The 27,475-nt window shown below is 42.6% G+C and overlaps 1 protein-coding gene across 3 annotated transcripts; it reads right to left on the bottom strand.

Annotated features, from left to right (window-relative positions):
* Positions 1-356: 356 nt before the first annotated feature.
* Positions 357-27,475, bottom strand: LOC111842684 (protein FAM168A-like). Of its 3 annotated transcripts, none has more exons than XM_023809584.2 (7): positions 26,617-27,475; positions 19,592-19,683; positions 9,184-9,264; positions 7,601-7,743; positions 7,312-7,486; positions 6,366-6,501; positions 357-6,275 (listed from the first exon to the last, which is right to left on the bottom strand). In XM_023809584.2, the coding sequence occupies exons 2-6, from the start codon at positions 19,659-19,661 to the stop codon at positions 6,386-6,388; spliced, it is 585 nt and encodes a 194-aa protein (XP_023665352.1). In that variant the 5' UTR covers positions 19,662-19,683; positions 26,617-27,475; the 3' UTR covers positions 357-6,275; positions 6,366-6,385. The 3 variants fall into 3 exon arrangements, with proteins under 3 accessions (XP_023665352.1, XP_023665362.1, XP_023665344.1); XM_023809594.2 differs by having other exon boundaries at positions 357-6,233; positions 19,592-19,678; XM_023809576.2 differs by having other exon boundaries at positions 357-6,233; positions 26,617-27,470.

The following is a 27,475-nucleotide window of genomic DNA, read 5'->3' as shown; positions in this document are numbered from 1 at the left end:
ACATCCTCCATGAAGGACTCGCTGTATCTCCTGCTGTTACCAGCCTCAAGGAAACACATTGACAGTCATCATCCAGCTGTCCTCCTAAGGCCCATACAGGATGGAATGAAGCATTTTCATGATAATCTACAGATTGTGGCCAGTTTTCTTGGTACACCTACTTGCTAATGAGAACTGCCTGCTCTTCCAACTAGTGAATAATAGTTCTGCATGTGGAATACATAAAGCATTGGGCATTGGGAAAAGGTTCATTTCTGTTGGACGTGAAGTTAATGATGTGAAATTCATGCCATCGAAGCAGGCAACCAAAACATTATCAGGGGCAGCCATTTGTATTATAGCAAAATAAGCAAATGTACAAAAATGCTTTTATTGAGTTAAAACTAATCTCCTCTTAAATACCTGCCTTTTTCCATACAGGCAACCAAACATATTATCCTGGGATGTCCATTTGCAATTTCACACAACAGAGCAAATGCACAAAATTACTTTTATTTAGTCAATGCCGTAAAACAAAAAAAATTTGATTCATTCAACATTGAATAGGCACAATATTTTTTTTCCTGCCCAATTTTCATTATTTATTTTCCTTTAAGTATGTGCAGTTTATATTATGTATCCATTTCCAGCCACCACTTGTATTCCGGAGTGTGAGGTGTCTGGAGCCTATGGGCACAAGGCAGGGAACAACCCCGGATGGGGGGCCAACCCATCACAGGACACACTCACACACCATCCACACCTAGGGGCAATTTGGTAACTCCAATTAACCTCAGCATGTTGTTTTTTGACTGGGGTGGGGGGGGGGGGGGACCAGAGTACCAGGAGAAAGTTCCATAACAACACGGGGAGAACATGCAAACTCCACACACATGGAGCCCTGGTGGGGGCTCAAACCTTGGTCCCAGAGGTGTGAGGGAACAGTGCTAACCAATGCACCACCCTGGTGCACCCTAATTCATACTATGTAAAAGAAATTCTGATCTTTCAGAACTGTGGGTCACCTTCCGGTCACCCACACAGACCTTCTGGAAGCTGCTGTGGTCATGTTTTAAAATTACAGTCCTGCTTTTTACAACCAACACATAAACATGGGAAGGAAGTAAAATACTTTCAAATTGCTTTTTATAGTCTGTCCTGTTGTTTTCAAAGGGAATATTTTAATGTAAATTTTTCCCAGACTCTTTGTGTATTTATTCCAGATAGTAATTTGTCTGTACCCAAGTTTATTAACAGCAGCCTTGGTGAGTAGTAAGAGATTGTTTAACAAACCACGACGGCTAACCAAACTATCATTTTGCATTTAAAAAAAACCCTCTACAGTAAAAAAGATGGCTGACCATTCTATATTTATCACACCTACATGCACATTCTTCTACTAAAAGAAAACTGGATCTGGCAGTGCTGTCCAGAAGGAACGAGCTGACATGGTGTGCAACTGGACAAGACTACATTCAAATTACCCCCAAATAATATAAAGTTTTAGAAGTGTAATTTTCTACGAATCTGAAATAACTCATTTGGTTCATTAGTCCAGGTTTCATTGCTCTGTGCATGTTCTTCCTTTTTGTAGCAGTTCACATCAGGGCTGGTCCTAACCAATGTGGTGCTCCCTGTATGAGGCAAAGTGAAATTGGCTGGCAAGTTGGCACCCCTTCAGAAGTTGCCACCCTAGGCGGCTGCCTATGTCGCTTATAGGATTGACCTTCCTTGGTTCACATTGACCCTTAGTCGTAAACTTGACAAACGTCATTTTGCACTTAGCAGTCTCTGAAGTATCCATGGAAACCAGATGATACGTGTTCCTCAAAAGTAACTTCAGGAATGGCTTTGTGGGTTAGCAACTCTTCTCCCATTTCCACATTCCCATCTCTTGTGTCCTCGCCAATACAGTTGACAGAGGTGGAAAGTTGAGGTCCAGAAAGTAGAAATAGACCAAGATTTTGTTCCAACCAAACAGTTGAGTACTCTGTGACAGACTTTAGATTCAACTAGTTGGTAGAAACCAAATCATGGTCTGGAATCTTACTTTCTGGAACTGAACATTCCAACTCTGATGGTTGACTAGCTCTTCAGCTTCCCAGCATTCTTAACCATAGTGGATGTAACAAAGCGTAATTCATCTCACAGCATTATGCAGCCTGCCCTTTTCCCTCGACCCTTATTGCAGAACCAGGACTTGACTGGCATCCTTTTGTTGGCAGTTCAGCATCCCGGCCGCCAGCTACCATGTGTCTGTCCTGCAGACCTGGGAGGTACCAGTGTGCCAAAGGTAGCCACCAGTGCAATACAGTATCATTCACACTACAAGCAGAAAACCAACTTGTCTGACAAACATACACAGCAACCACCATGACTTTTGTACAGTATACAAAACCCATATTTAAGAAATAACTGTCCAGTCAAATGAAAGGGGCCATGAGGTTAATGCAAGAACAGTTAAATGGGGGAAAAAAAAAACGGTGAGTCAAACAAAATGTAGTTTTTGTTTCAATTACATTATATATTTTTAAATTTTTAGATATAAATTCAATGTAGTACCATTATTAACCATCAGCGATTGACAAACAAAAAAGTTTTTTGGGAAAGACTTTAATAGTTATTGAATGTTCTACATCTTACAGTAAATATACAATTAGAAACTTGGCTTAATTCTGACACCAAGATCAGAGACTGATCTTCAAGAACAAAAAAAAAAAAACCCAAAACAAAACTTAAAATAAAAAAAACGATAACAGATTTACACTTCATATTCACAAGGGTCTCTCCTTTCACAAGCCTTTCAACACACCGCAAAAAAAAAAAAAAAAAAGGTTTTCCTTGCAACGGTCCTGTTGCAGAACCAGTTCAAGGTTTGCTGCATATGCAAGCCGGGGAACACTGGAACCTCAAAGGCGAGGAGCTCACCTCAAAAAGCATGTACTATACTCCTAAATCATGCTTTGGAAAATGTGTTTGGAAGACACAGAACTTTTGCCTCAAAAGTAGTGTTTAAACAATAGAAAATGTGGTAAAAATAAATTTCAAGTTGCAATTAATGGATAAAATCTTAACATGACTGCCTATATTATGGAAGCAGTTAAAACTCTAGTGCTTCTTATTTGGGGGAATGGTGGAATCTGTAGGACCAATCCTCTATGGATTAACCTCAAACAAACATATCTTCAAAATATCAAAAAGTGTTTCTGCAAAATGCTTGTTAATATACCAGTGTGGGCCAAAGACGGTCAGCATTAGTGCCGGGTACCTTACCACACACAAGTGCAACATCTGACTTCAGGTGAAAACCAAGAAACGTGTCTGACACCCCTAATTTCTTTGTGCCAATTTTTGGACATGAAGTGCTACTGAGGTAACAGCCCCCTGAAGAGATGAACCTGTAGGTGGACATTAAGAGGACAGATTCCCTCTCAGCATTATAGGTTGTGTCTGTTGATGGAACCAAATTAAAAAGGGAGCGTGTTAGATAACACTATTCACTGCGTAGCGCTCCCAGCTACCCATCAGATAAAGATGTTTATTTAGCTATTACCTCAACACCACATGCAGTTGGGTTCTGAAAGTCACTTCATTGAGCAGACGAGGAAATGGAATTTAGCTAATTCTGCAAGATGTGTGGGGTGAGGGGCAAAACCTAAAAACCGCTGTCCTCCCCTCAGCAAAGTCACGTTAATACAACCTAATTCAAAAGGCGCTTGTGAAAAAAACCTTAATTCCCCCTTTCCCCAGAGACTTTTCAAAATAAACAGAACCATTAAGCCATTAAGGTTCCATTCAATAAAATAATTATAATAATAGAACTTAAATAACACTTATGGTAAAATGACATTAAATTATGTATAATGAAGTTGGTAGCTAACAAGACTCATGCAATCATCTTTACTACCTGCTTCCATACTGGGGCATTTATGCTAATCCTTATAATGTCCTTGTAAGGGAGAGGAAAAAAAAAAATCAGCGATAGCCTTGACTGAACGTATTTTTGGTTGGTTGTTTCAGAATCCGTCGGGAATGGCTACATTCTTTTTGATCTGTGGAAAAATGCTGGATGGGAGACATTTGCACAGTTTAGACAGACACATCCCAGAGACTTGCTAATATTCCAATGGTCATACTGTCATTATTTGCCTCATCCAGTCAGAAATTAGAGGCTTTTTTTTAATTACAAAGTAAGATAATTGTGCTTATGTCCCATGTGAAATTGGAAAGGAAATTGTTCTTAAAATGTTGAAAGAGTGAAATGTAGTATTAAGTTGCTGATGAAGATGAATGAGATTGCTTGAAGTGTGTTCCTGTCTACAAGAAGCAGCTATTTCAAAATGCTACGCTAAGAGATACGGTCACAAATACAGCTTTTTCACAAATCAGGATCTTGGTGCAAAAAACGGTAACACATTTGACAGGAAGGCTGACGTCACCGGGTACGATTCGTGGGCATGCTCAGTTCAAATCTGGAATGTTTGTACAGAGACAGCTCATCCGAACAGGCATCTTTTCCTAGCCCTCAAGCCTTCTGAGGTGTTACGATGTTAAACGGGGAGTTATAATTAGGTTTCAGTGCGAGGGCTCGCAGTGCCGGCTTCGATAGCAGAGTCAGGGCCCATGTCGTTAAGGGACTAATTCAGGACCAGCACTTCCCACGACGACGATACATTGCACTATCAGGACACACGGCAAAGCGAAATGAAAAATACAGAAAATGGACCAGCGACCTTATCTGCGGTTATTTTTAAAACAAGGTAGAGCACACTGCAGACAGCAGGAATCAAACTGACGACCCTTTAGCCAAGATGCAGACGAGTTGCCTCAGCCATATCAACTAAGGAAGCAACAAAGTGGGGGGAGGGGAGATAGCGGGTAGGGGGGGGACACACACACAACAATTTCCCTTACACATCAGTCCCAGGGAGCCGAGGGAGGAGGCGCTTCAAACCCCAGTCATGCTAACCTGTTCCACTAAAAATCGAATGGTGTTTTGTCAAGATGCATGATTACATGACTTTGACAGAGTACTCGCATAAGTTATGTATATTTGGGTATATTCACGTATATTAGATGCTTAAACTCTGCCATTAACCGAAGGGTACCATACTGCGGAGTTGTATAACCAATAAGGAGCAGATTATGTTCTTGTACCTGTTCATAACATACATTACTTCTTAAATATTTCAGTGCAAAGCTCCAGGATCTTCACTGATATGTAGCGACACTGTCTGTACACTATCTGTTCTCTGGGGGAGGGAGTGAGGTCCATCCTAGGTGATGATCATAACTGCCTCGCCACACTCCCAGCACATACCCTGCCCCTTCATCCCACCCCACCTCACCAACCAGTACACTCAGAGAGGGCACTCCAATGCCGTAAATTGGACGGCACGCCACACCATGCCTTCACAACCTGGGGCCCGCCTATTGCTGTCACCTGGACTCAAGTGCCACCTCTGAATCCCTGTCCCCCTCAAGCACCCCCATGAAAGGACCTCATTCCAGAAATCCAGAAGCCAAGATCATTGGGGGCAAATTAGAATGAGATTATTCATAGCCCTACTTAGTTATATTTTTTAACTGTCCATCCAATGAATTTTATTCATAAAAACCCCTTTAATTCCTTGTCATGTTAAATTTATAGTATTTATACATACACAGTATAGATTAAGTCTGTGTGTATTTATATATCTCAAATCAAATTCATATATTGTATAACCCTAGGTAAGCTAATTTGAGTGACTGACAGCACACTAGGTAATGCAATAATTCGTAAGCATAGAGGACTTATTAAAGAATCCAGCCACTGTCATATGCAGAGACTATTTTTTAACACTCTTGCTAAAAACCGGAAAACAAATCCCAGGGGGGGCGAAACAGGTGGAGGTACACACAAGTCAGGTGCACCTTTCGAGCGAAGCTAAAAATGTGTGGAGCTGGGTGAGCGCAGTGGGCGTTTACGTGTGATAGGCAGGACAAGAGGGTGGCATCTTCCTGATACTGACTAGCGAGAAGGCGTGAGAGGGCCGGGACACCGGAGTGGGGCAGGGGTGTGGAGTATTAACTAAAAACAGGCGTAAAAATGGAGAAAAGCAGCTCCGAAAAACACTAAAGACTGTATAAAGTGACACTTGCACTTTCTACCCTCTCCCTCGATGTTCTTGCAGACAGATTTCAGGCTCTGATCTTGAATACCCAGCACCAGAAAAAACGACTTGAGAAGTTGCATACAACGTTTAACGCCAGATCTGAAAAATATAGAAGGTGGTGGGGGAGGGGGGTGTTGAAGGCTGGGGCAGGGCAAACACAAACACGACAAAATGTTGCATTGGGAAAAATGAGCCTGTGATCGATTGGTCAAGCCTGCACAGGGCACTTACATGGAGCTGTCCAGTCAGGTTTACCAGTGCGGGGGCACGTAGCTATAGCCAGGCGTCCCTTGAGGCCTGTATGTTGGCACGGCAACGGGATGGGCACCGATGTGCTGCGTGTGCTGAGGGGTGGTCAGCAAAGTCCCTACAAATGTGGAGGAGAACAGAGCGGCCCTTCGCATACTGCCATGGCAAGAGAATCCAGCTATACACCTGACCCAGATTTAATTGCAATAATAAAATACGGAATCATGACACCACTAATAAAAATACTTATGGCATCATCAGCAGCAGAAGCAAAACATGGAATGCAGATCAGGCTCACAACAGCTGGGATCACTGACTGTTTTAAGCCCAATAACCACTAGGAAGCAAGTTAAACAAGCTTCTGCTTGATATTTCCCCAATTAAAATACAGCTATTCAAGGCTGGCTTTGAAATTGCAACTGACACATAGAAAAATTATTGGTCATTAACAGTAGTGGCCCAAACCATTATGGGGCCCTAAGCAAAATTCTATTAACCTCATTGTCATCTGTCATCTTCCTTTTAATTTTGACAGGGCGATCAGATGCCCCCCCGCTGGCCACTGGGCCCATTGCAACTGCTCAATTTATTGATGCCTTGGGCTGGATCTGGATATTAACAATTTACAATTTAATAGTTGACGTTTTTAAGCAATGTATTTGTACAAAAACCATTTTACATGTGCAGCATAATTTCAATTGAGGAATACAGTGATCTGAATGGAGAGTATGATGAAGCCACTAGAGGACAAAGGTGGAAAGTTCAGGTTCAAAAAGTAAAAATCCAGACCAAGATTTTGTTCCAACCAACCAGTTGAGTACTCTGTGAATGTAACTCTTTTGTACTCAACTAGTTGGTTGGAACAAAATCTTGGTCTGGACTTGTACATTTTGGACCTGAACTTTCCATCACTGCTAGAGAAGCTCACCTGCCGACATGGCCATAGTGGTGCCGGCCACCATGCCCACAGCCACGCCATTGGACCGCGGGGTAGGGACGGGTGAGGGGTAGATGGCTGAAGGGATACTGTTAGGCTGCACCACTGTGGTGTGGTGGATGACATGGGGCTGAGCAGCATACACGGGCTGTGCGTAGTACGCCCCCTAGTGGAGAAACATTTTCAATTCGGTGTAGATGTCGCCAGCACAGATTTTGACGGTCCTCCAAATATAAAATTTCCAAATAATCACTCAATGCGTCCTTACTCTTCCACTTACCTGGGCGTAGAGGTTTTGCTGGGGGTATGCACTTCTGATGGGGTACATAGCTGCCTGGTACGGACTGGGGGACGGGGAGTAAGGTGGGGGGGCACCGTTAGTCTGGGTCGGGGGCACTTTGTACGGTGTCCCTGTGGCATATCCTGCAGTACGAGTCAGGTGGAGGGAAGAGGGGGAGAAAGACAACTCTGGGTGAGGACTACAAGCTAAACTTACTTCCTGATCTCGTTCATGGCTACCCTGTATAATTGCATCCCTCAGGCTTAGAGCCACATTAGTGACAAAAGGAGTCCCTTTTGTGTCTTGTTTTAACAGCATATTGTCACATAGCCACATGATCCGAGCCTATTATATTGGCTCAGGCAACAATACATTCAGACCGTCTCGGATAAACTGCTCGCCTCCGTACTAACCTTGGGCACAGCGAGTGGGCAGTATAGAAACGCCTGCAAAATCAACCGAACGCACCAAGGATTCTGTTATAGACGAAAATAACATTTATGAAAAGATTTCTCCCAATTTGCCTTTCGGCTCAATAAAGACTAAGGCACCACTTTTGAGTTGGCTTCACCAAGATTCACGATGCTCTGGCACGCAGGCAGCTTGTTTACATGAAACCAGCAGCATGCTCCAACATGTGGACAGAACTGAACCAGTCTGTTTACCTAAGCACTTCTGGCAAGAACCCAGGGAACAATTTAAGCCATAATGCAGCAAACATTGGTGCAGAGTGGCAAAGGATCAACTTGCTCCAGGGATGCATGGAGAAACCCATAAACCCAAACCATGGGGGGGGGGGGGGGGGGGGTGTTGTGTGCCTTAAGCAAGTAGAGTGTAGTCACCAACTGGCAGACTCCGGTCCTAATCTGGACCCAGTGATGTTTACATCTGGACCACTGGGCATTTTTATGTGATCCATATACAATTGTATTTTAAGGCTGGATGACTTTTGAAAAGGCATAGAGTGGCCACCTCACCAGGGCTCTGTGGGTCCTTGGGTTATACTGTCTTGTCCAGCAGTGTTTATAGCTGTTGTTGTGCTAGCAGAGCAGCAGATGTGCTACCTGGCAAATATGATAAACGTATCGGCTAAATGACCAGCACATCACCCCAACCCCCAAATCGAAAGTATTACCATTACCACCAGCACTGGAGTTTGGAGAATTTTAGGTGAATAACCCTGAGCTAGTGTAAATAAGTAAACAAGAAACATGGATAAGGGGAAAGACATCCCCCAACAGGATACTTTCTGACTCCAACTTGCCGTTTCTTGCAAGGCTGACAACCACTCATAGTGGCTCAGAGGACATAACGCCATTCACTCCACTCAGGGTATAAATCTAACACCTCCTGAATCCACTCATCTGCAAGCTGTTCTTGTTCTTTATAGGATGGTCTTGCACATGGCTTCTCCAGGTCCTTAGGTGACTGTCCAACACAAAACTACTCATTCCTGCCTCTGTTTTTCTATAGGTAAAGAGGATGAGAATGGTCCTGTCTTGCACTGATGGCAAGGGCATAAGCCAAACTCAGTTTTGGGAGAACATAATTGACATACATTTTGCTTCAGAAGGACTCCTTACCTGGGGGGTAGCCCGGGCTGCCAGTCTGGTATAGATTGGGGGTATAGGTGGGTGCTGTCGTGGGGTATCCTCCAGGGAAGCCTAACATGAAAAGAAAATATACCACTACATCATGGGTGTTTCTCACTACCAAGAATGCAAAGATTATACTTGTGGTCTTGGCAAGAGCAGTCTTGCTAACTTGCCTCTCAAGAACAAACTGGGGACGCAATGAATCATGGAATTGATCCCATTTGGCAAGGATGCAACCGATGCATCCTTGATATCTGGGGTGGGGCGAGAACAACATCTGGGGATTTTTACAGTCCTCTGTATTTCTGTTCTTGGTATTGGAACTGGTCTTTCAGCAATGGAAGACGACATAAAATGGGTACAATAAAGTATGCATATTGAGAAATACCCCATATCAAGAGGAAAGAGGTTTTTCCTGGATAGAATGGAAAATCCATGGCAGGGCACACACAGATACACTATGGGCAATAGAGAGACGTATTGATGGACTTCAGGAGGAAACCAGAGCATCTAGAGACAAAGGAAACCTGCATGACATGGACAGAACTAAAGGCGCTCTTCATGTCACCTGTTAGGCTCCTTCACTCAACGCCAAACTGCGGGGTTACAGAAAACAAAACCAAATCACTTAATTCTCAGTAAATTCACCCTCCGGCCTCAACAGATGGCGGAGCTGACAGAACGTTTCCAAGCAAGAAATGAGGGGAACGGGGGGGGGGGGGTTGGGGGGGGGTTGGGGTTTAAGGTTGGAAGAGATCTTCCAAATCAGAATACAAACAGATGGCATTCAGTAGAAACAATCTGTCTCCATAACACACTTCAGTAAATTTCCCCACATGGGCCTGGCAGAATGGGACAAAGGAACACCACATGATCTCAAGTGGCTGGTGGGTCCAAGCAGCACAGCACCAGTGCGTGCCGATCTTAATGCAGCATGAAACTGCAGGAAAAACTACCGATGACTTAGACATCAAATTTCAGTACTGGCTGAGTGACCGAGACATGATGAAAGGAGAAAAGGATAATGGTAGCGGCTATTAAAAAATGCAATTGTGTCACGTTCACCACTCTCAGGCATTATGGGAATAATTAATTGTTACTGTATAGTTATGCCTTAAACAAGCCAGATCATGTCCATTCTCTAATGGTTTCCCTCCTCCCCCACGATCATTAGAAAGTGCTATCCCTATGTTGTATTACCTGAAACTTTACCCTGAAGTCTCCCCATCGTTAACACTGTCCCGGCCGCTCGCTTAAGGGCTCAACGGCAGGGGCTCTGCGCCTGGGCCGCACCTGCAACACCTCACTGAGTTCAAACCTACCCTCGCCTGCTTGTCACACCTAAGCTGCAACCTGAGCCTCTCAAAGAAGCGCTCCAAAAATACCACTCAATGACAGGAGGGAGTTTGGCCAGCCTCCACTTTTCATCACATAATCTCCATTCGTATTCCGATACTGGCATACACCTGAGGACATTGGGCCTCAGTCACCAATATTTTCTTAAGAATTCTCTTAAATTTGTTCCTGCGAAATTTGTTAAGAACAACCTACGTCGGATTCATGACGTGTTCTTCAGTAGCAGAATTGTTTGCACCTTTGTTCTTAAGAATGGTGAATCCCACGTCTTCGTAACTGAAAGTGTGTGCCAGTTTGTCCTAATTAGCATAGGGAAACGCCCTGCAATTTCCCATAAAAGGGCATGAGACTGTAGGGCCATGTGCAAGGAATGGCGAAGAGGCGCTTAGGCTGTGAGTCGCTTGGCACTAAGAGGAAAAAAAAACTTCAGTAATGCTAAAGTAGAAGTATTAATACAGTAAAATCCCATTATAATTGACTCGCTTATAACGGAATATTGTCTATAACGAACGAGGTCTGCTGGTCCCGGCCGTGCGCCTTTAAGAACATGCAGAAAAAGCATCGGATATAGCGGACTCACATATAACGGAAATTCACTTACAAAAGGACAGACAATTTGGTCCCCAGGGCCACTTTTAGCTGTAGTTTTGTTCGGCTATAATGGACATGCAGCTCTGCCTACAAGGCGCATGGTGCGCCGGTGATATCCTGCGCAGATACATAGTCGGGATTATTAATAGTCACGCATCTGCTCAGGTGAAGTTGGATTACTACATGTACAACATAATAATCTATACCACAAGTGTGTCTGCTGAGGTGTGGCATGAGTAAATGGTGTCCTGTAGTTGTGTTCTGGGCATACAGAAACTCAGGATATAACGAACTGTTTTGCCAAGAAAACATTGGTGAATGTCAGAATCTTAGTAAAAAAGTGCGTACGTGGGGTTTAAGAACAAATTTGATCGTAGGAACGGTTGGTGAATGAGGCCCATTGAGCCCCATATTTAAAGGCATACATCATTTCAAAGGTGTGCATTTGGGAGAATTAAAAAAAAGGTACACTCAGTACCACTAACCAATCTGTAACAGCACATATAAAACATTAGATGGCTAAATTTAACAGCTGAAAAAGAATGTTCCATATCCCAGAAATAGAGGTGGGCGATAAATCGATTTTATCGATTAATTCGAATTTACAATTCAGGACGATGTGTTTTTATGAAAATCAATTTTATTACTTATTTTACACGTGAGCGCCAAAAGCGGAACTAATGCGACGCACCGTTCTTCACGGGTACATTAGCGCGGCGCACCCAAACACTGTAGCGGATTCACAAACAACATGGCAATGGTCCGGTTTTGCGCCGTCGGACACAGACCAAACAAGTCCTCCTTGCAAAGTCTGTTTAAAAACTGTTGCAACCAAAGGAAGCAGCACGACAAATTTATTCCAGCACCTAAACCAGAGGCACACAGCGGAGTGGGAGAAGTGCAGCTCCCAGCGAAATGAAAATACACACAGCACTAGCACAACATCCAAAGTTAAGCAAGCAACTGTCCCTGAAACATTTTTGAACTGTGTGCCATATGATAAGAATGGGGCACGGTGGAAGGCAAACGCTGTCGCGATGTATATTGCAAAAGACATAGTGCCCATACATACTGTGGAAAAGCCGGGATTCATTAACATGCTAAAAGTTTTTACAAGATTCTAAAAGTGTTTACAATGGCGTGGTCTGCCATCTCATTTACAAGCATCTTTTTTGGCTTGTCAGATTGCGCACAGATTTTAGGCCGTATCACCCAGCTCTACTCAGAAACTAAACCCACACAAAGCTGGGAAATATTAGTCGTCACCTAGGGCAGCAGAGATAAGGGATAAGGACTAAGACTTGCAATATTTGTGAATGCTTCTGGTTGAGGTCCCCAGAACGGCCCAGCTTATGTATACTTAATGTTAAGACATACAGTTGTATACAAGAATTAATCTGTTTCAATTAAACCACCCAATACACAATGAACCAATAATGCCAATGCAAACCATGATGTTACAGGAAAGTTATGAGGCTGCTGTGGCGTACACAATGATGTTTCACAGCACAGAAGTTAGTGCTTCAACATCCACTCAAACACCCACCGATGCCATTTTTTATCAAGAAAGGCTCTTAGTAACTGGCACCATAAGACAGAACAACCTAGTTCAGACTTATGGGAACACAAGTTTATCACTCAGTTCATCACTTTAAATATAAAGATTTAATATGAAGCGGCAGCTCTGAAAAGTAGCTATCCACTGAATGGGTTAGGTTATATATTTATGAAGACCTGCATTTCACATTCAGCCTTTGGCAACTGCAGCGTAGTTGGCATAGAGTAGCACACAGAGCTTAGCTGAAGTGGTGTAACGCAGACAGCCAGGTGGGCCGAGCACAACGGCTACAGCACAGATGAGGCAGCATAGTGGGGACGGCCTAGTAGGTGTAGTTCAGCAGACGAAGCTTAGCTGTGTTAGTGTGGCAAGGACAGCCTTAGTGAGGCAAAAGAGTACACTTAGCGAGGATAATTTAGCAGGCATAGCAAAGACGGTTTAGCATATCAGGGAGAGCTTAGCAGGGATAGCGCAGCCAAGGTAACATCAGCAGTAGCTGAAGAGGCTGTATGCCCAGATGTTCCACATGGTCCACAAGAACAGCTTATTGCACCTCCTCCACTTCTTCGCCGTAATGCTGTCATTATTGATCTACTCCTGGCAAGAGGCCCAGGCAAACTCTGCAGTTTAGCACTGCTGAATGCTTTCATCCCGCTTACATATATCATCACCACAACCCAGAACTTTCTAGGCATCCACACACACCCACTCCTTCATACAGGTCCTTCTCATCTTCTTTTCTGTCTTTTTGCATCTCCTCTATGTAACCCAGAGACACGGATCATACTCATCAACTTCCCTTAAGCCGCTCCACACACACACACTCTTGCCAAACTTGAGTTTATTACCATGGCAACAGGAGACAAGAGTGGGCCAGGGACTAAGTCTGATATGTAGATCTACCTTGAGACAATGGCGCTCAGGTGAGTTCCATGCCAAAGCAACGTACAGTCGAACTTCGTTACAACGTACCTCGGGGGACATTAAGAATTTGTACGTTACAACCATAGTACGTTGTAACCAAGTCCCTCAAAATGAATGATAGAACACAAAATGTATATAAAAAAACTTTTATAAAACACCCCTCAAGTTGACACTATGACATACAGCTTGTGTAGTTTGAGGAATATAGTTCCTATTCTAAATAGGAACTATATTCTTCAAACTACACTCACCTAAAGGATTATTACCATACTAATACGGTGTTTGACCCCCTTTCGCCTTCAGAACTGCCTTAATTCTACGTGGCATTGATTCAACAAGGTGCTGAAAGCATTCTTTAGAAATGTTGGCCCATATTGATAGGATAGCATCTTGCAGTTGATGGAGATTTGTGGGATGCACATCCAGGGCACGAAGCTCCCGTTCCACCACATCCCAAAGATGCTCTATTGGGTTGAGATCTGGTGACTGTGGGGGCCATTGTAGTACAGTGAACTCATTGTCATGTTCAAGAAACCAATTTGAAATGATTCGAGCTTTGTGACATGGTGCATTATTCTGCTGGAAGTAGCCATCAGAGGATGGGTACATGGTGGTCATAAAGGGATGGACATGGTCAGAAACAGTGCTCAGGTAGGCCGTGGCATTTAAACGATGCCCAATTGGCACTAAGGGGCCTAAAGTGTGCCAAGAAAACATCCCCCACACCATTACACCACCACCACCAGCCTGCACAGTGGTAACAAGGCATGATGGATCCATGTTCTCATTCTGTTTACGCCAAATTCTGACTCTACCATTTGAATGTCTCAACAGAAATCGAGACTCATCAGACCAGGCAACATTTTTCCAGTCTTCAACTGTCCAATTTTGGTGAGCTCGTGCAAATTGTAGCCTCTTTTTCCTATTTGTAGTGGAGATGAGTGGTACCCGGTGGGGTCTTCTGCTTTTGTAGCCCATCCGCCTCAAGGTTGTGCGTATTGTGGCTTCACAAATGCTTTGCTGCATACCACGGTTGTAACGAGTGGTTATTTCAGTCAAAGTTGCTCTTCTATCAGCTTGAATCAGTCGGCCCATTCTCCTCTGACCTCTAACATCAACAAGGCATTTTCGCCCACAGGACTGCCACATACTGGATGTTTTTCCCTTTGCACACCATTCTTTGTAAACCCTAGAAATGGTTGTGCGTGAAAATCCCAGTAACTGAGCAAATTGTGAAATACTCAGACCGGCCCGTCTGACACCAACAACCATGTCACGCTCAAAATTGCTTAAATCACCTTTCTTTCCCATTCTGACATTCAGTTTGGAGTTCAGGAGATTGTCTTGACCAGGACCACACCCCTAAATGCATTGAAGCAACTGCCATGTGATTGGTTGAATAGATAATTGCATTAATGAGAAATTGAACAGGTGTTCCTAATAATCCTTTAGGTGAGTGTATGTTAATATCAGTTACTCATAGACAGCCGAAATAACGCAAAATCCACTGCCGGCTTATCGTTCAAATCGCCTTACTGTAACCTAATGTCAAACCGAAATTATGCACCTGTATGATTCAATTGGCTGAAATAAATTTCGATACCATGACACCATGCAAAACCATGAAAAAACGGGGGCTGCGTGCAAGGAGTCCGGCCGGCATGGAATGCTTCGTGAGGATAGGTTCATACAGTTAGGCGTTGCTAAGCGATGTAGATGGCTGGCAACAGCCGATTCTGAATTGTGCGCGTGCTCGGAAGATGAGGCTGTACGTTGTAACGAAGGTCAGTTTGCCTATTTTCTTCTGAAAATCATACGTTATATCGAAGTTTACGCTGTAAAGGTGTACGTTCTAAGCGATACCGGCAAATGGAATAATGCATTACGCGAATTCGGGACATTGAAATTTGAACGTTGTATTGGTGTAAACGTTATAAACAGGGTACGTTGTACCGAGGTTCGACTGTAGCTTGCGTACTCCACTCTTCAGGGTATAATTTTTGGACGTTTCCTAGATTTTTTTGTGTCAGTTCTTTGTTGTGTATAAGAAATGACATTTCTGCATTTTTGCTTTACTGTGTGCATTCTTCTCACTGTATGCAATTTACCTGCTTCACCAGTAACTATCACTAAAGCATATTATAGGTTCAAGTATGAACAAACACATACGGACAGACTTAACATCTCCTGCAGTTTAATTCGGCTCATCAGAAATCATACTGCAACAATGCCAATTGGGCCATCAGCTTCATCAAAGAGGATCGAGGAAGATTAGACTACGACCTGGAAGATTAAATTATTTACTGTCAATCCCTTACTGCTTAGTTATTAGTCTTTGCTACTCTACTTACACATTCCTTTACCATAATTAATTTTCTTAAAGCCACAGTGCCTCATCCATGTTTTTTCCATAGCAATATGTTGCTCTTCAGCTGGCTGCTGGAATGGAAATGAGGGGCATCACCTGAAACCAAACGGCACCTCAGCAACAGAGACTTTCAGCATCCGTGACCAAAAATTCATAGCAGTGAGGACTGGGGGTGCACAAAGAGCGAAGAGCTTGGATTTCCCATCCACATCTGACAGGTATTGGGACTAGCAAATACAGTATAAGCTGGTTATTGAAAGGGGGGGGGGGGGGGGGGGGGGAGAGCCACCCTAAATCTGTAGAAATTCATTCTGGCACACATGTAGCACTTTTCCAATGGCGTACAGAAACCATAACGTACCCAACCTGCACCAAAAAAAGAGAATAATTACAACGAGGTTTCAACTCGCTTCGGTTTTCCGCTGCAGAAGAGTTGTCTTGATAAAGGCGTTGGCAGGTTTGGAGAGTGACAGTGATGTAAAACCGAAGAGATGCTTATTTACTATTCACACAGTGTACATTATAATCTACTTTGTGCTAATTTCTGCCAGCATGTCCATTATGCTAGTGGAATTAACATTAGCTTGCATAAATCTGCATTACGAATCCATACTGTTCGGCCTTTCTCTAGTACTTAGGAGGTTGGAAAGTTATCACAATATGCAATGCTTCTAATAATGAATAATATACACATTTCTATTCTTTCAGATAGTCCTTACATATCAATGCAGATAACCAGAATCTTGATGCATTTTGACCAATCAGATGGTAGTGATGATGCAACCAGCTTGGTTTAGTCATCCTTTGGGCTCCAGTAGTAAGTAGGACAGTGTTTTCCCTACCATTATATTAGGGGGGGCCCCCGCCCCCGCCCCGACAACGGCACCTCCCGCACCCCCTTGAAGGTCGTTAATTTGATTTAATTTATTTTCTATATAGCGCCAGATCACAACAGAAGTCATTTAAGGTTACCTTTTCTATAGAACAGGTCTATACATTGTCCTTTTATTAAACAAACTAAATAGCCTTATGTTATTTATCTTATTTACACAACAGCTTGTAATTTTTGTCTCTACACGGTCACGCATTTACAATTCTCCTCTGCTCTCTGTATCACGCATGGCGGAGTTCTGCCCCGATGCGCTCGCACAGACACGTGTACACACACAGGTGAGCAGACTCCCACCAGTGGACAGAGAGCACATGTCGGAAAATATGACGCGTCAACCACCTGAAAAGCAGGCAAAAATATCTGGGGTTTTTTAAAACACTGTCATCAAAAGAAATACATGAACCCTGTCGGTGTCCATCTGCCCCCCCCCCCAAAGCTGTAATCCTAGGGGAAATACTGTAGGGTAGAGTTTAGATTCTCTGCCCGAGCCCGAGCCCAGACCCGACCCGACCCGACCCGTGGGCCGGGTCGGGCCGATATTTCCTGCCACTATCTTCGGGCCGGGCCGGGCCGGGCCGGCCTGGGCGGGGCCATGATCAAGCATTTGTGTGTGGTTTTTTTTTTTTTTTTAAATCATTACTTAATTAGCCTAATTGGGTGGAGAGCTATGCCATAATTATAAATGTAGCTCCCTCCCGTAAGACACGAGCACAAGAGTCCTTTGCATTTAACTGAGCCGACGGTTTATTCGAAAGACAGTGGCTTCGTTATTATCACCATCATGGCAGACGTGAGAACTAAATACAGATACGGAAACACAAAATCAAGCACATTTACTTACAATATTAGCTAACAAACATTGAAATTCAAATGAAATATAAACATAAATAACAATAAAGACAGCTTAGAGAATTCATATACAGTTAACACGAACCTCAGTTAGCATTTACATTTACATGGCTAAATACAACAAACTTAACTAAAACTTAATTAACACATACCTCGTTGGCTGCTTACGGAAGGATTTAACCTTTTTCTTAACCCTTTACTTAAAGTTCGATGCCGAGCACACGAACTGGTTCCAGCAGCAAGCGAACTGGATAAGTGAAAACGTGCTTTTCTTCTAAACGTGTCTCAAAAATCCATTCTGAATAAACAAACAATGCAGTTTACATGCTTCGTCCTTGTTGCATTTTTCATTAAGATAAATCTAAACTAATTTCTGTAGTTCAAACAACTTAGAATTGTAGTTGAGAACGTCTGTTACAACGGCTCACGTATTAAAAAATAGTCGGGTTTAAATCGGGCTCGGGCTCATAATTACAGTTAATGTGTCGGACCGGGTCGGGCTCGGACACAAGGTGCACGGGCTCGGGTAGGGTCGGGTTTAATTTTTTGGGCCCGATCTAAGCTCTACTGTAGGGTCATATCAGGATGGGTACGGCTCGGGTACGGTTCGCATAATTTGCAATGGAAAACAGTCAGTTCATGGTACGGCTCAGTTCTTGGCACCAATATACTATAGACATGTCCACATGCTGCGGATTAAAGTTTGCAGAAATGTGAACTTTACAAAAAAAAAAAGTCAGATAACATTGTTTCTGTTTGCATTGTATATTTTTGTACTTTGCCATTTTATTTTGCCGTCAAGCCTTTCACTTCACCACATGGAACTTCAAATCAACTGACGTTATTTAATCGAAAAGACATTTAATGCCTTTATCCAACATGACTTTCCCCATCTATGCAGCAGGCTATTTTCAGAAATTCAGAACAGCACCAATGGCTTCTCCTGGGACTTAAAGCCAATATACTCTGTGTACAGACGCTTCCCGGGTTACGATGGTCCATGTTATGACAATTCGACTTTGCGATGGGAATGATCATTCAATAAATTACATCAGACATTCAACAATTTATTATAAAATAGGCTTTGTGTTAATGATTTCACCCAACTGTAGGCTAATGTAAGTGTTCTAAATGGTAAATGGATTGCATTTATATAGCACATTTTTGCTAGTCTTTCGAGCACTCAAAGCGCTTTACAGTTATGCCTCACATTCACCCATTCACATGCATTCACACACCGGTGGCGGAGGCTACCATGCAAGGCACCAACCAGCACACCGGGAGCAATTTGGGGTTCAGTGTCTTGCTCAAGGACACTTCAATGGGGTCAGGAGGACCCGGGGCTCGAACCTGCAACCCTCCGAATGGTAGCACTACCTCCTGCACCACCATCGCCCTAACATGTCTAAGCATGTTTAAGCTAGGCTATGATGTTTGTAAGGTTAGGTGTACTATATTAAAATGCATTTTCGCCATATGATGGGATTACGTTCCAATTAACCTATCGTAACTCAGGGAACGTCCGTAGTTGGAACTATTCTCTCATTTTACAGTTGTTCAGGTCCGAGGGTGAAGTTGAATTAACCGAACTGGTGCCTCGATCGGTTTTGTTTTGTGCAATCCCGCCTTTTGGCGTTGAGTGAAGGAGCCTAACTGGTAACACAAGGAAGACCGGGCGCCTTTGGGCAGTTGGCGGATACACAAATCGGCAGATGCACAAGTCAGATTCAAGCCATCTGGCTTCTTTCTTACAGACTCAGGTTGACCCTATAAAATCAGCATTAAACAGGTTCTTAAACAAAACCTCACATTAAGCACATTGCTTTATGAAATAAGACAATTTGGGCAGGACACTCACCTGCATATGCCACGTTCTTGGGGTTTCCGTATGGGGCCCCCGCCTGCACGGGGCTGTAAACAGGGTTCATGGCAGAAGATGGTCAGCCTGTGCTGCAGAAAGCAAAATGGAACACGTGAGTGGATCTGAAAAACCATGATCATCGAATATCATGGCTCTGCAGGAAATGCAGCACCCAAAGGCACATAAAGCTTGGAGGTCCCCTCATTCTCTCAAGATTTATTTATAAAATAGCTAGATGGAAACCATACAACATACACACCCTGTAAAATACCATACCCTGCCCCCCCCCCCATAAACCACCAGGAATATGACTAGAGGTGGAAAGTAAAATTCCAGTTGAGCATAAAGAGCCACAGAGTACTCAACTGGTTTGCTGAAACAAAATCCTGGATTGGATTTTTACTTTCTGGACCTGAAATGTCTGCCTCTGACTATGACATAAGACACTTCTAGAATGTTTGGTGTTTCAATTGTTTAAATATGAGTCCAAAAGCAGAAGGTCTGGGAGAATCAGTGACAAGTGAAACGGCACACCCGCTTACAGTAAATATAAAAGGAAGGATGAAGAGAGACATCGATAGCCCAGGCACAAGGAAAGCATTTACGATGCATTCGGATAATAAACATGAAAGTGTAAGGCAGATAAGATGTTGCATAAGCGCCTAAGGATATCACAGCTGAAATTACACAAGACACTTTGTCATGTCAAATAAAAAGCTTTAGGACAAAGTGACAGAATATTTATGAAGGCTACAAACAAACCAGGAGTTGACAGATAGATGACTGCAACGTAAGCCAGGAAGGGTGCACTAAGCTTGCTTGTGAATATAAACAAATGTGAGGTAGTTTAGGGCCAGGGAGCTGGTGGCAGTAAAGTGTGTCTCAAACCTGCTGGCAGACGAAGGAAATTCTGCTGATCATTAAAACAAGTCAATAACACGTTTTTAACACGTGCTGCAGACAGCTATTATTCAGAGAGAAGTTTATTTCACATTACTCATGGATCTCAAGAGCAACAGTAATCAGTGAACAAAGGAAACACCTTTATTATTACTATGATTGATTATTATGACAATGCTGATTATTATTATCATCAATATTAATAATATTAATTGTTCAACACCCCAAGCTGCTGCCTACATACACCATTCAAGATTTACAAAAGATTACATTAATGACAAAATGACAAATGTTGACCTGGTTTCTGTAGGCGAGCAGATAGAGTCTATAGATGTGAGTGCACACACCCACGCACCAGTCTTATGATGTCATAACATTGCATTGCTTTAATTACTTATTTTTAAAGATTTACGCAACAGCTCATAAATCAAAATATATCTTAAGAACTGATCATAAATCCTCAAAAACCCAACATACACATTAGACCAGCATGATTTGTGATGTTAATATCAACATTTCATATTACATACAAGGACCACAATAGATAAGGCTTCGGTGCTATTAAGTTTTTCATACTGTCATACTGCTCAGACATTGTACCATGGTATATGGTATTTTTCAAAAGCAACACTATCCTAGTGTTTGAAATCTTGGTGATAAAATTCACCAAGCGAGCAGTAGGTCCCTTATGATAAAATTCTGCCAAATGGCACGTTTTATCGTAGGGAACCACCATCCCCGCTAATTTGGTTGCCAAGATTCAATATACTGCGTTTTAATTCTGTCGCAAGAAACAAAACTTGGCAAGCTTAGCGATTTTAATGACTGTGCCTTTTAAAGATTATCCAGTATATGAGAAGGAGAAAGGCAAAAAACAACTGGTTATTAAAAAAAAAAAAATGTGTCTTCTGCTGTATGTATTTGGGATTCCATTAAAAAAAAATAAAAAAATCACCACAATATTGTACTGCAAAAAATTGTATTGCAATATCGAAATTTTTCCTATAATGCAGACAGTACCTACCCCTTAACGTATTACATATTCCTCACATCCAGGAATTAGGGGATAATTTTTTTTAAATGGTTTGCAATTATTACAGCACATAATTAAGAACAAAGAAATGTCACCTTCATAATTTTGCATCACCGTTACCTAAGTCCATGGTAGGTTCTGGCCGCATCCAAGCAGCTCTAACCGCAGGACCAACACCAGGGAATACCTGGGTGATGTAATGGGAAGCGGTCTTTATGCACTGCTCATCCTGAGCGCATGCCAAGTTCATACAGGTCAGCCTGAAGAGAGCAGCCAGAACCTCTACAGCAGAGGGACACGGCGGGCTCTCTGCCAGAGATGGGGGGGGGCGGTTAAAGTAACCTGAAGTTCCTGGCAGGGAGCGACACCATCTCACTTGATCTTCTGGAAAATTATCAGTGAAATACTACTGACTCATGCAAAGGTCTCTGGAAAATTCACACAGGATTCCATTGATCCCATGAGGCTCCTCCCATTTAAATCCCATAGAAATTAGAGGAGGGGAGCAGCACATTATGGAAGTCATTTCACCATGGAGGACAACAGTGATACCCCACTCATATTGAACTGGTGGCCAGATATAAACAAGCTCCTGAAGGGGGAGGGGCTTGTATCCTAGGCAACAGGATGCTGCTTCTGTTTTCTGCTGGCACCACGGTTCTACTTTGTTCTATTAATTGAATTTCTTTTCTATCTTATTTTATGGTCAGTTATTCACTCGGCACACTTTCTTACCTTGCACAGCTTACAATTTACCAGTTAACCCAATTATTTGGTACAATAAATTTCAAAGTGGATTAAATGCCAGCATCTATTTTAAATCATCCCCAGACAATGACAAAACATTTTTAGATAAATCGGTCCTGATGAGCGGTTTTGCAAATAAAGGGTAAAAACACAACACAATTTGGCAAACAGGCCAACAATTAACTGCACTTACTTAATCATACATTCTTCTAATTCAGGGGTGGCCAATCTTATCCAAAAAGGTCCGGTTGTGTATGCAGGTTTTCGCTGCAACTCCCTAATTAGATTACTAATTAGAGGACTGATTGGCTGAAGAGTCCTCACACCTGGGTTTGAACAGCTGACCTACAGGTTATACCAAAAACCTATATACACACCAGCCCTTTGTGGGTAATTTTGGCCACCCCTGTTTTAATTACTTTTTCTAGGACCATTTCATCTTGAGTGAGGATGCATGTCTATGGATCGGACTTCCCAGAATGCACCAGTGAAGGACTACAAGTTTACAAGGCAGGAAACAGTCATTCAGAATTTGCATTAGAATTAGCATGCTATGCAGTGTGATTCTGCATACACAAGGGGGCACCATGGTTAGACGGTCAGGGCTTATGTACTGGGCTATGGCTAAACCAGCACTCCATAAAAAGTGCCCTTTAATATATCCCAGCTTCAGCCAGAAAGCTCTCATCACTGGGGCTACAGCAATGACAACAGCACAGCAAAAAATAACTCAAGAAAATATCCAGGTTAAAACTTTCACGAAAAACTGAGACCAGACTATCAGACACAAGCTTCTTTCCCCCAGCAGCCATATCCTTCATCTTCTGACTACCATGCACCATTAATCGCTCAGTAGTGCTAAAACTTATCTAAATCATTTTAAGCGGAAAGATTAGGGCTAATAGAAATGACCCACTTGGCAAAATTACCCTGTACTGACAATTATTGGCTGGTGTAATTAATTCCCTTCAGGTTACTGTAAAGTCAGACCAAAATAAAGAAGCCATTGTCATCGTATAGACAACAGGGTCAATGTTTCTCATCACCGCTAATGACACCCAGTAATCCCCTGTGTGCTGAAGAGAAGATGAAAACCCTATGGAGAAGTCTGCTGTATCCTCGAGAAGCCCAAACGTTACAGAAACCTTACCATAGCAATTGCCCAGAAGATCCAAAATCAGAGTTTCTCTATGTGCCAAAAGGTTGGTTAAGCATCTGGGTTCTTCAGCTTCATCCCACCCCATGGTCATACCTACTGAGATGCTACAAAACGGTAGGTGGGACTGAGCGACCCGCGGGATTCCTTAGCTCATACCAATTTGTATAGAATGGTATGAATTACAAGTGAATTACATGTCACTTGGCAGACCCTTGAGGGTACAGCTTCAATGTACCCTAGCTGAAGTTAAATGTACTTTTTAAGTCTAATTTAAGGTACAGAAATGGACTCTGAAGAACATTTTTGTATCACTGGGCCCACATTAATGTTGTCTGTACCTTGGGGAACAAAACTGTACCAGGGCTGCACCATTTTTTCCAACTGTGTTGGATGTCAGGTGTTATTTTCTTTCGGGAGATTGACAGCTAAGTATATATGTGTATAAATGATCATTTATTTCTACCGCAGTCGAGAATTTTATGGTAGACCGGAGCAAAAAGCCTTCCCTTGCAAGTTGCAGCATTAATAGGCAGCTATAAGGATATGAGAGATTTCCAGTGTTTTTTGTTGGGCTTGTTTTACTGCTTAGTTTATCTGACAGCATTTAGAAGACAGTGTCCCGGCAACTAATTTTACCTGATGTAGCACACAGCCGGTCACTTTTATTGTTAACCAACTGACTTAACTTATAGTTGAAGACTTTAAGGCACAAATAGACAAAAAAGTCAACCTAACTCAGCCTTGATACAAGTTAAAGCGAAAATGCAAAAATAAATAAATAAAATAAAAATCACCTCAGTCTCCTGCGTACTAGCAGTTCTCTAACCCCTACACAAATTACCGTCATCGTTGTCATCAGCACGAAAGACTAATTACACACATTATATATACACATAACATAACGGGAATTGCAACCACCAACCTCTGATTTAATCTCTCAGGTGATGCTTCCAAATGTTTATCATGACTCAAGTCTTATTTAAGAATGCTGATATATTTTGGGCTTCATAAAAAAAAAAAATTAAAAAAAAAAAAAAACTGGATCGATGTATATAACCATCTATCAATATTGGATAACAACAGGACCTCACCCGCATTATCTCTATATAACATTTACACAGTGTCACAGAAGTATGCTGAAACAGAATCCAAAATGGTAGTCCGTCTCTAACACACACAAAGAGCACATTCCAGCATGTGCGAAACAGTCTAACGTCATGACAGGTACAACAAATCAACCGAACGATTAATGCGCTAAAACCACTTAGGACACGCGTTTTCCTGGCGCCACCAAGCGTTCATAATACAGTACTGCAAGTTCCAAACGGGTCAGTGGCTCCGCGCCGCACGAAGGGAGGCACGCAGGCCGTTCAGCCTAAGCACCAGTTCAGTTCCTGGTCAGTGTGTTGGATGAAATAAGAACAAACCGTAATTACTACGCCCAATAAAGAGCGTCGTATACAGAAAAATAACAGGGGGAAACAAGTCATAAGCAATCTTTGGTGATGGGCGAACGTCGTAAAAGCCTACATTGGTATGATGGCAATGGCTCTCGGATGGGCAAAATAGCCAGGGGGTGGCTGTGAGCTTACATTAATAGTTTTTATAACAATTCTATAGTATTTAATTGGATTTAATTAACCGCTGTAAAACTCAAGTTATGCTATGCAACCTTACAGATCGTAAAACGACTCATCGGATCCCTGCACGTCTTTGACTGATAATTTCAGTCAATAAATCAATCAGTTACAACTACCTAATTGTCAGCTGTGCGTCAATAAACTCATACCAACCACATACATGGAGAAAATATATACAGTACAATACTCCGTTATCTTTATTTGCACATATCTTACAGCTATATTATGATTTTGGATACGTGACGTCTGGAACAATTCTCTGGAGTGTCATTAATCGATGAAGGCCAGCTGGCAGTTAGGTGATGCATGATGACAAGCGAGATTGACGGGAATACGCAATTGCGTAGCCCGCAAAATATACCGAGGGTTTTACACCACAAGGAACAAAAAGTAACTGTGATCCAAACATGACTGAACAATCCAGATTCGACTTTCAACTAGCACCGTTGCACGCAACAGCATCTGAAAATTACTCTTAAGCAATAATTTCCATATAAGCCTACATGCAACGTTTATATTCCAACAAAAAAGGTTCCTTCACGCATGCAAAAAGCACTAAATTTCATCTGTTCTGGTTTCATGCACAGCCGAGATCATGCCAAACTTTTCGAGGGTAAATATTTAATTTAATGATAACTGTGCGATTAATGCAACATTCAGTATAATGAAGCAGATTTCAGGGTTTTCGAGATATTGACCATCAATAACATAATAAAATGGCAGTTCTGCCTTCAAAAATAAGCATCTAGTTTGATAATTTTCTGATAAAAAATAAATTCACTAAACCTGTATAACAACTGCCTTCAAAAATACAGAAGCTGACAAAGGTCAAAACGACACAATTACGAAGTAACTGGGTAAAAATGGCACAGCTTCTTTAGCTAATAAGCTAACTCTGCACCGCTGCTACCGCCACGGACAGTTACAGCTGGCCACCGTGCATTGCACAGTTATCAAACTGTATCCGTATTTAACTCGGATAGTTTGCATAAAATTACACGTTAATTTTTTTTCCCTCCTCCATCTTCAAGCTTTGCTATATGCACCAGGTTTCTGGAATGAGCGCCGCAATCGGAAATCCATTGGTTTTAAAATGGTCACACAAACTCCAGGCACCATTTTGAGAAGCACATTTCCTCATTGGACTGTTGTATGACAAGGGGGGAAACGCAGCTTACAGCCAGGGAAAGTGGCGAGAGGAAACGACCCCGCTGCATCCACACACAAGCGACCTGCCGTGTTTTACTTTTTGTGCATTCTTCTGATCCATATATTTATCACATATTGCAGCTCATTTAATGGAAAAAGCACACCGATCAAGGTTTGTGCTGGAGTTTGTTGTTCGTGTCCTTCCGTTGTTCTTTTCTCACATGGCCACCCTACTGCTTATGACCATTCTAGAGAGCCAAGTATCTGCGCCGTTTCTGTCACTTTTCCGCTTGCATCATACCCATTGCACCGCTCGATTGTCATTTGTTAGAAGAATAGAAACAGCAACATGAAACACCGCATAAAAACGCCAAACGCGCGTCTCCTAACTTACCGGATGATCTCGGTGAATTTACTGTAGCCGTGCGCTTGCCAACCCCCTCGGATCTTATCCCCCGGATTTGCTTTCAATCACTCGCCGTGTCCTCTAGTTTCTTCTCCGCAGCTTTTTGAGAGCGACGTCGGTAACATCGACACACTCAGGTGGGGGATGGGGATGCAGGGAGGGGGAGATTTAGAGGGCCAGCGGGCCAGAAAACCAAAGGGGGAGGACCTTCCCGCTGACGCGTCGGAGAGCGGCCGCAGAGCGCATACAAGCCAGTGTCTCTGCTAATAGCTTTCGCGTTTTCTCGATCGCTCCTGGATCGACTTGGATTCCACGAAACGAAAGCAATTTAACGCTGAGCGATTTAATATAAATATATATATGGCTGTGGCACACACACACGCATACACATATATTCGTAGTGTGGGTGAAATATTTGGATTTAAGGCTTGTGTTGCACTGCGATGTGGAAGTGTAATTAGGTCTACAACATAACGGTATTTTGATAAATTCAAATTAACGTAACTGCCTATAGTGGTGGATTGACATCCCACCCAGTGTATCTCTTGCCTTGTGCCCTAGAACAGACATTAGGTTCACCTGAATAAGCAGTTATGGATGGATTATTATAACACATGGTGCCTTAACTAAAGTGTAAATTCGTTCAGGGGGTTAAAACAGACATTGCGTCGACTGTTACACCACAGCAAAACACCGTTCACCACATAAAATCAGTAAACAATTATGTCAAGTAATTCACTGAAGAACAGCAGCCTGTGATCCTTTGACTTGAACCCGGCGCCATCCATTACAGAAGCAAACGGAATTCGAGTTTCAACATAATATCTCCGATTGTTTAGTCCCAGCA

The sequence above is a fragment of the Paramormyrops kingsleyae genome, chromosome 18, assembly GCF_048594095.1.
Source record: "Paramormyrops kingsleyae isolate MSU_618 chromosome 18, PKINGS_0.4, whole genome shotgun sequence".
In the NCBI taxonomy this organism is placed as follows: Eukaryota; Metazoa; Chordata; class Actinopteri; order Osteoglossiformes; family Mormyridae; genus Paramormyrops; species Paramormyrops kingsleyae.
This window is presented reverse-complemented; position numbering and strand designations above follow the sequence as displayed.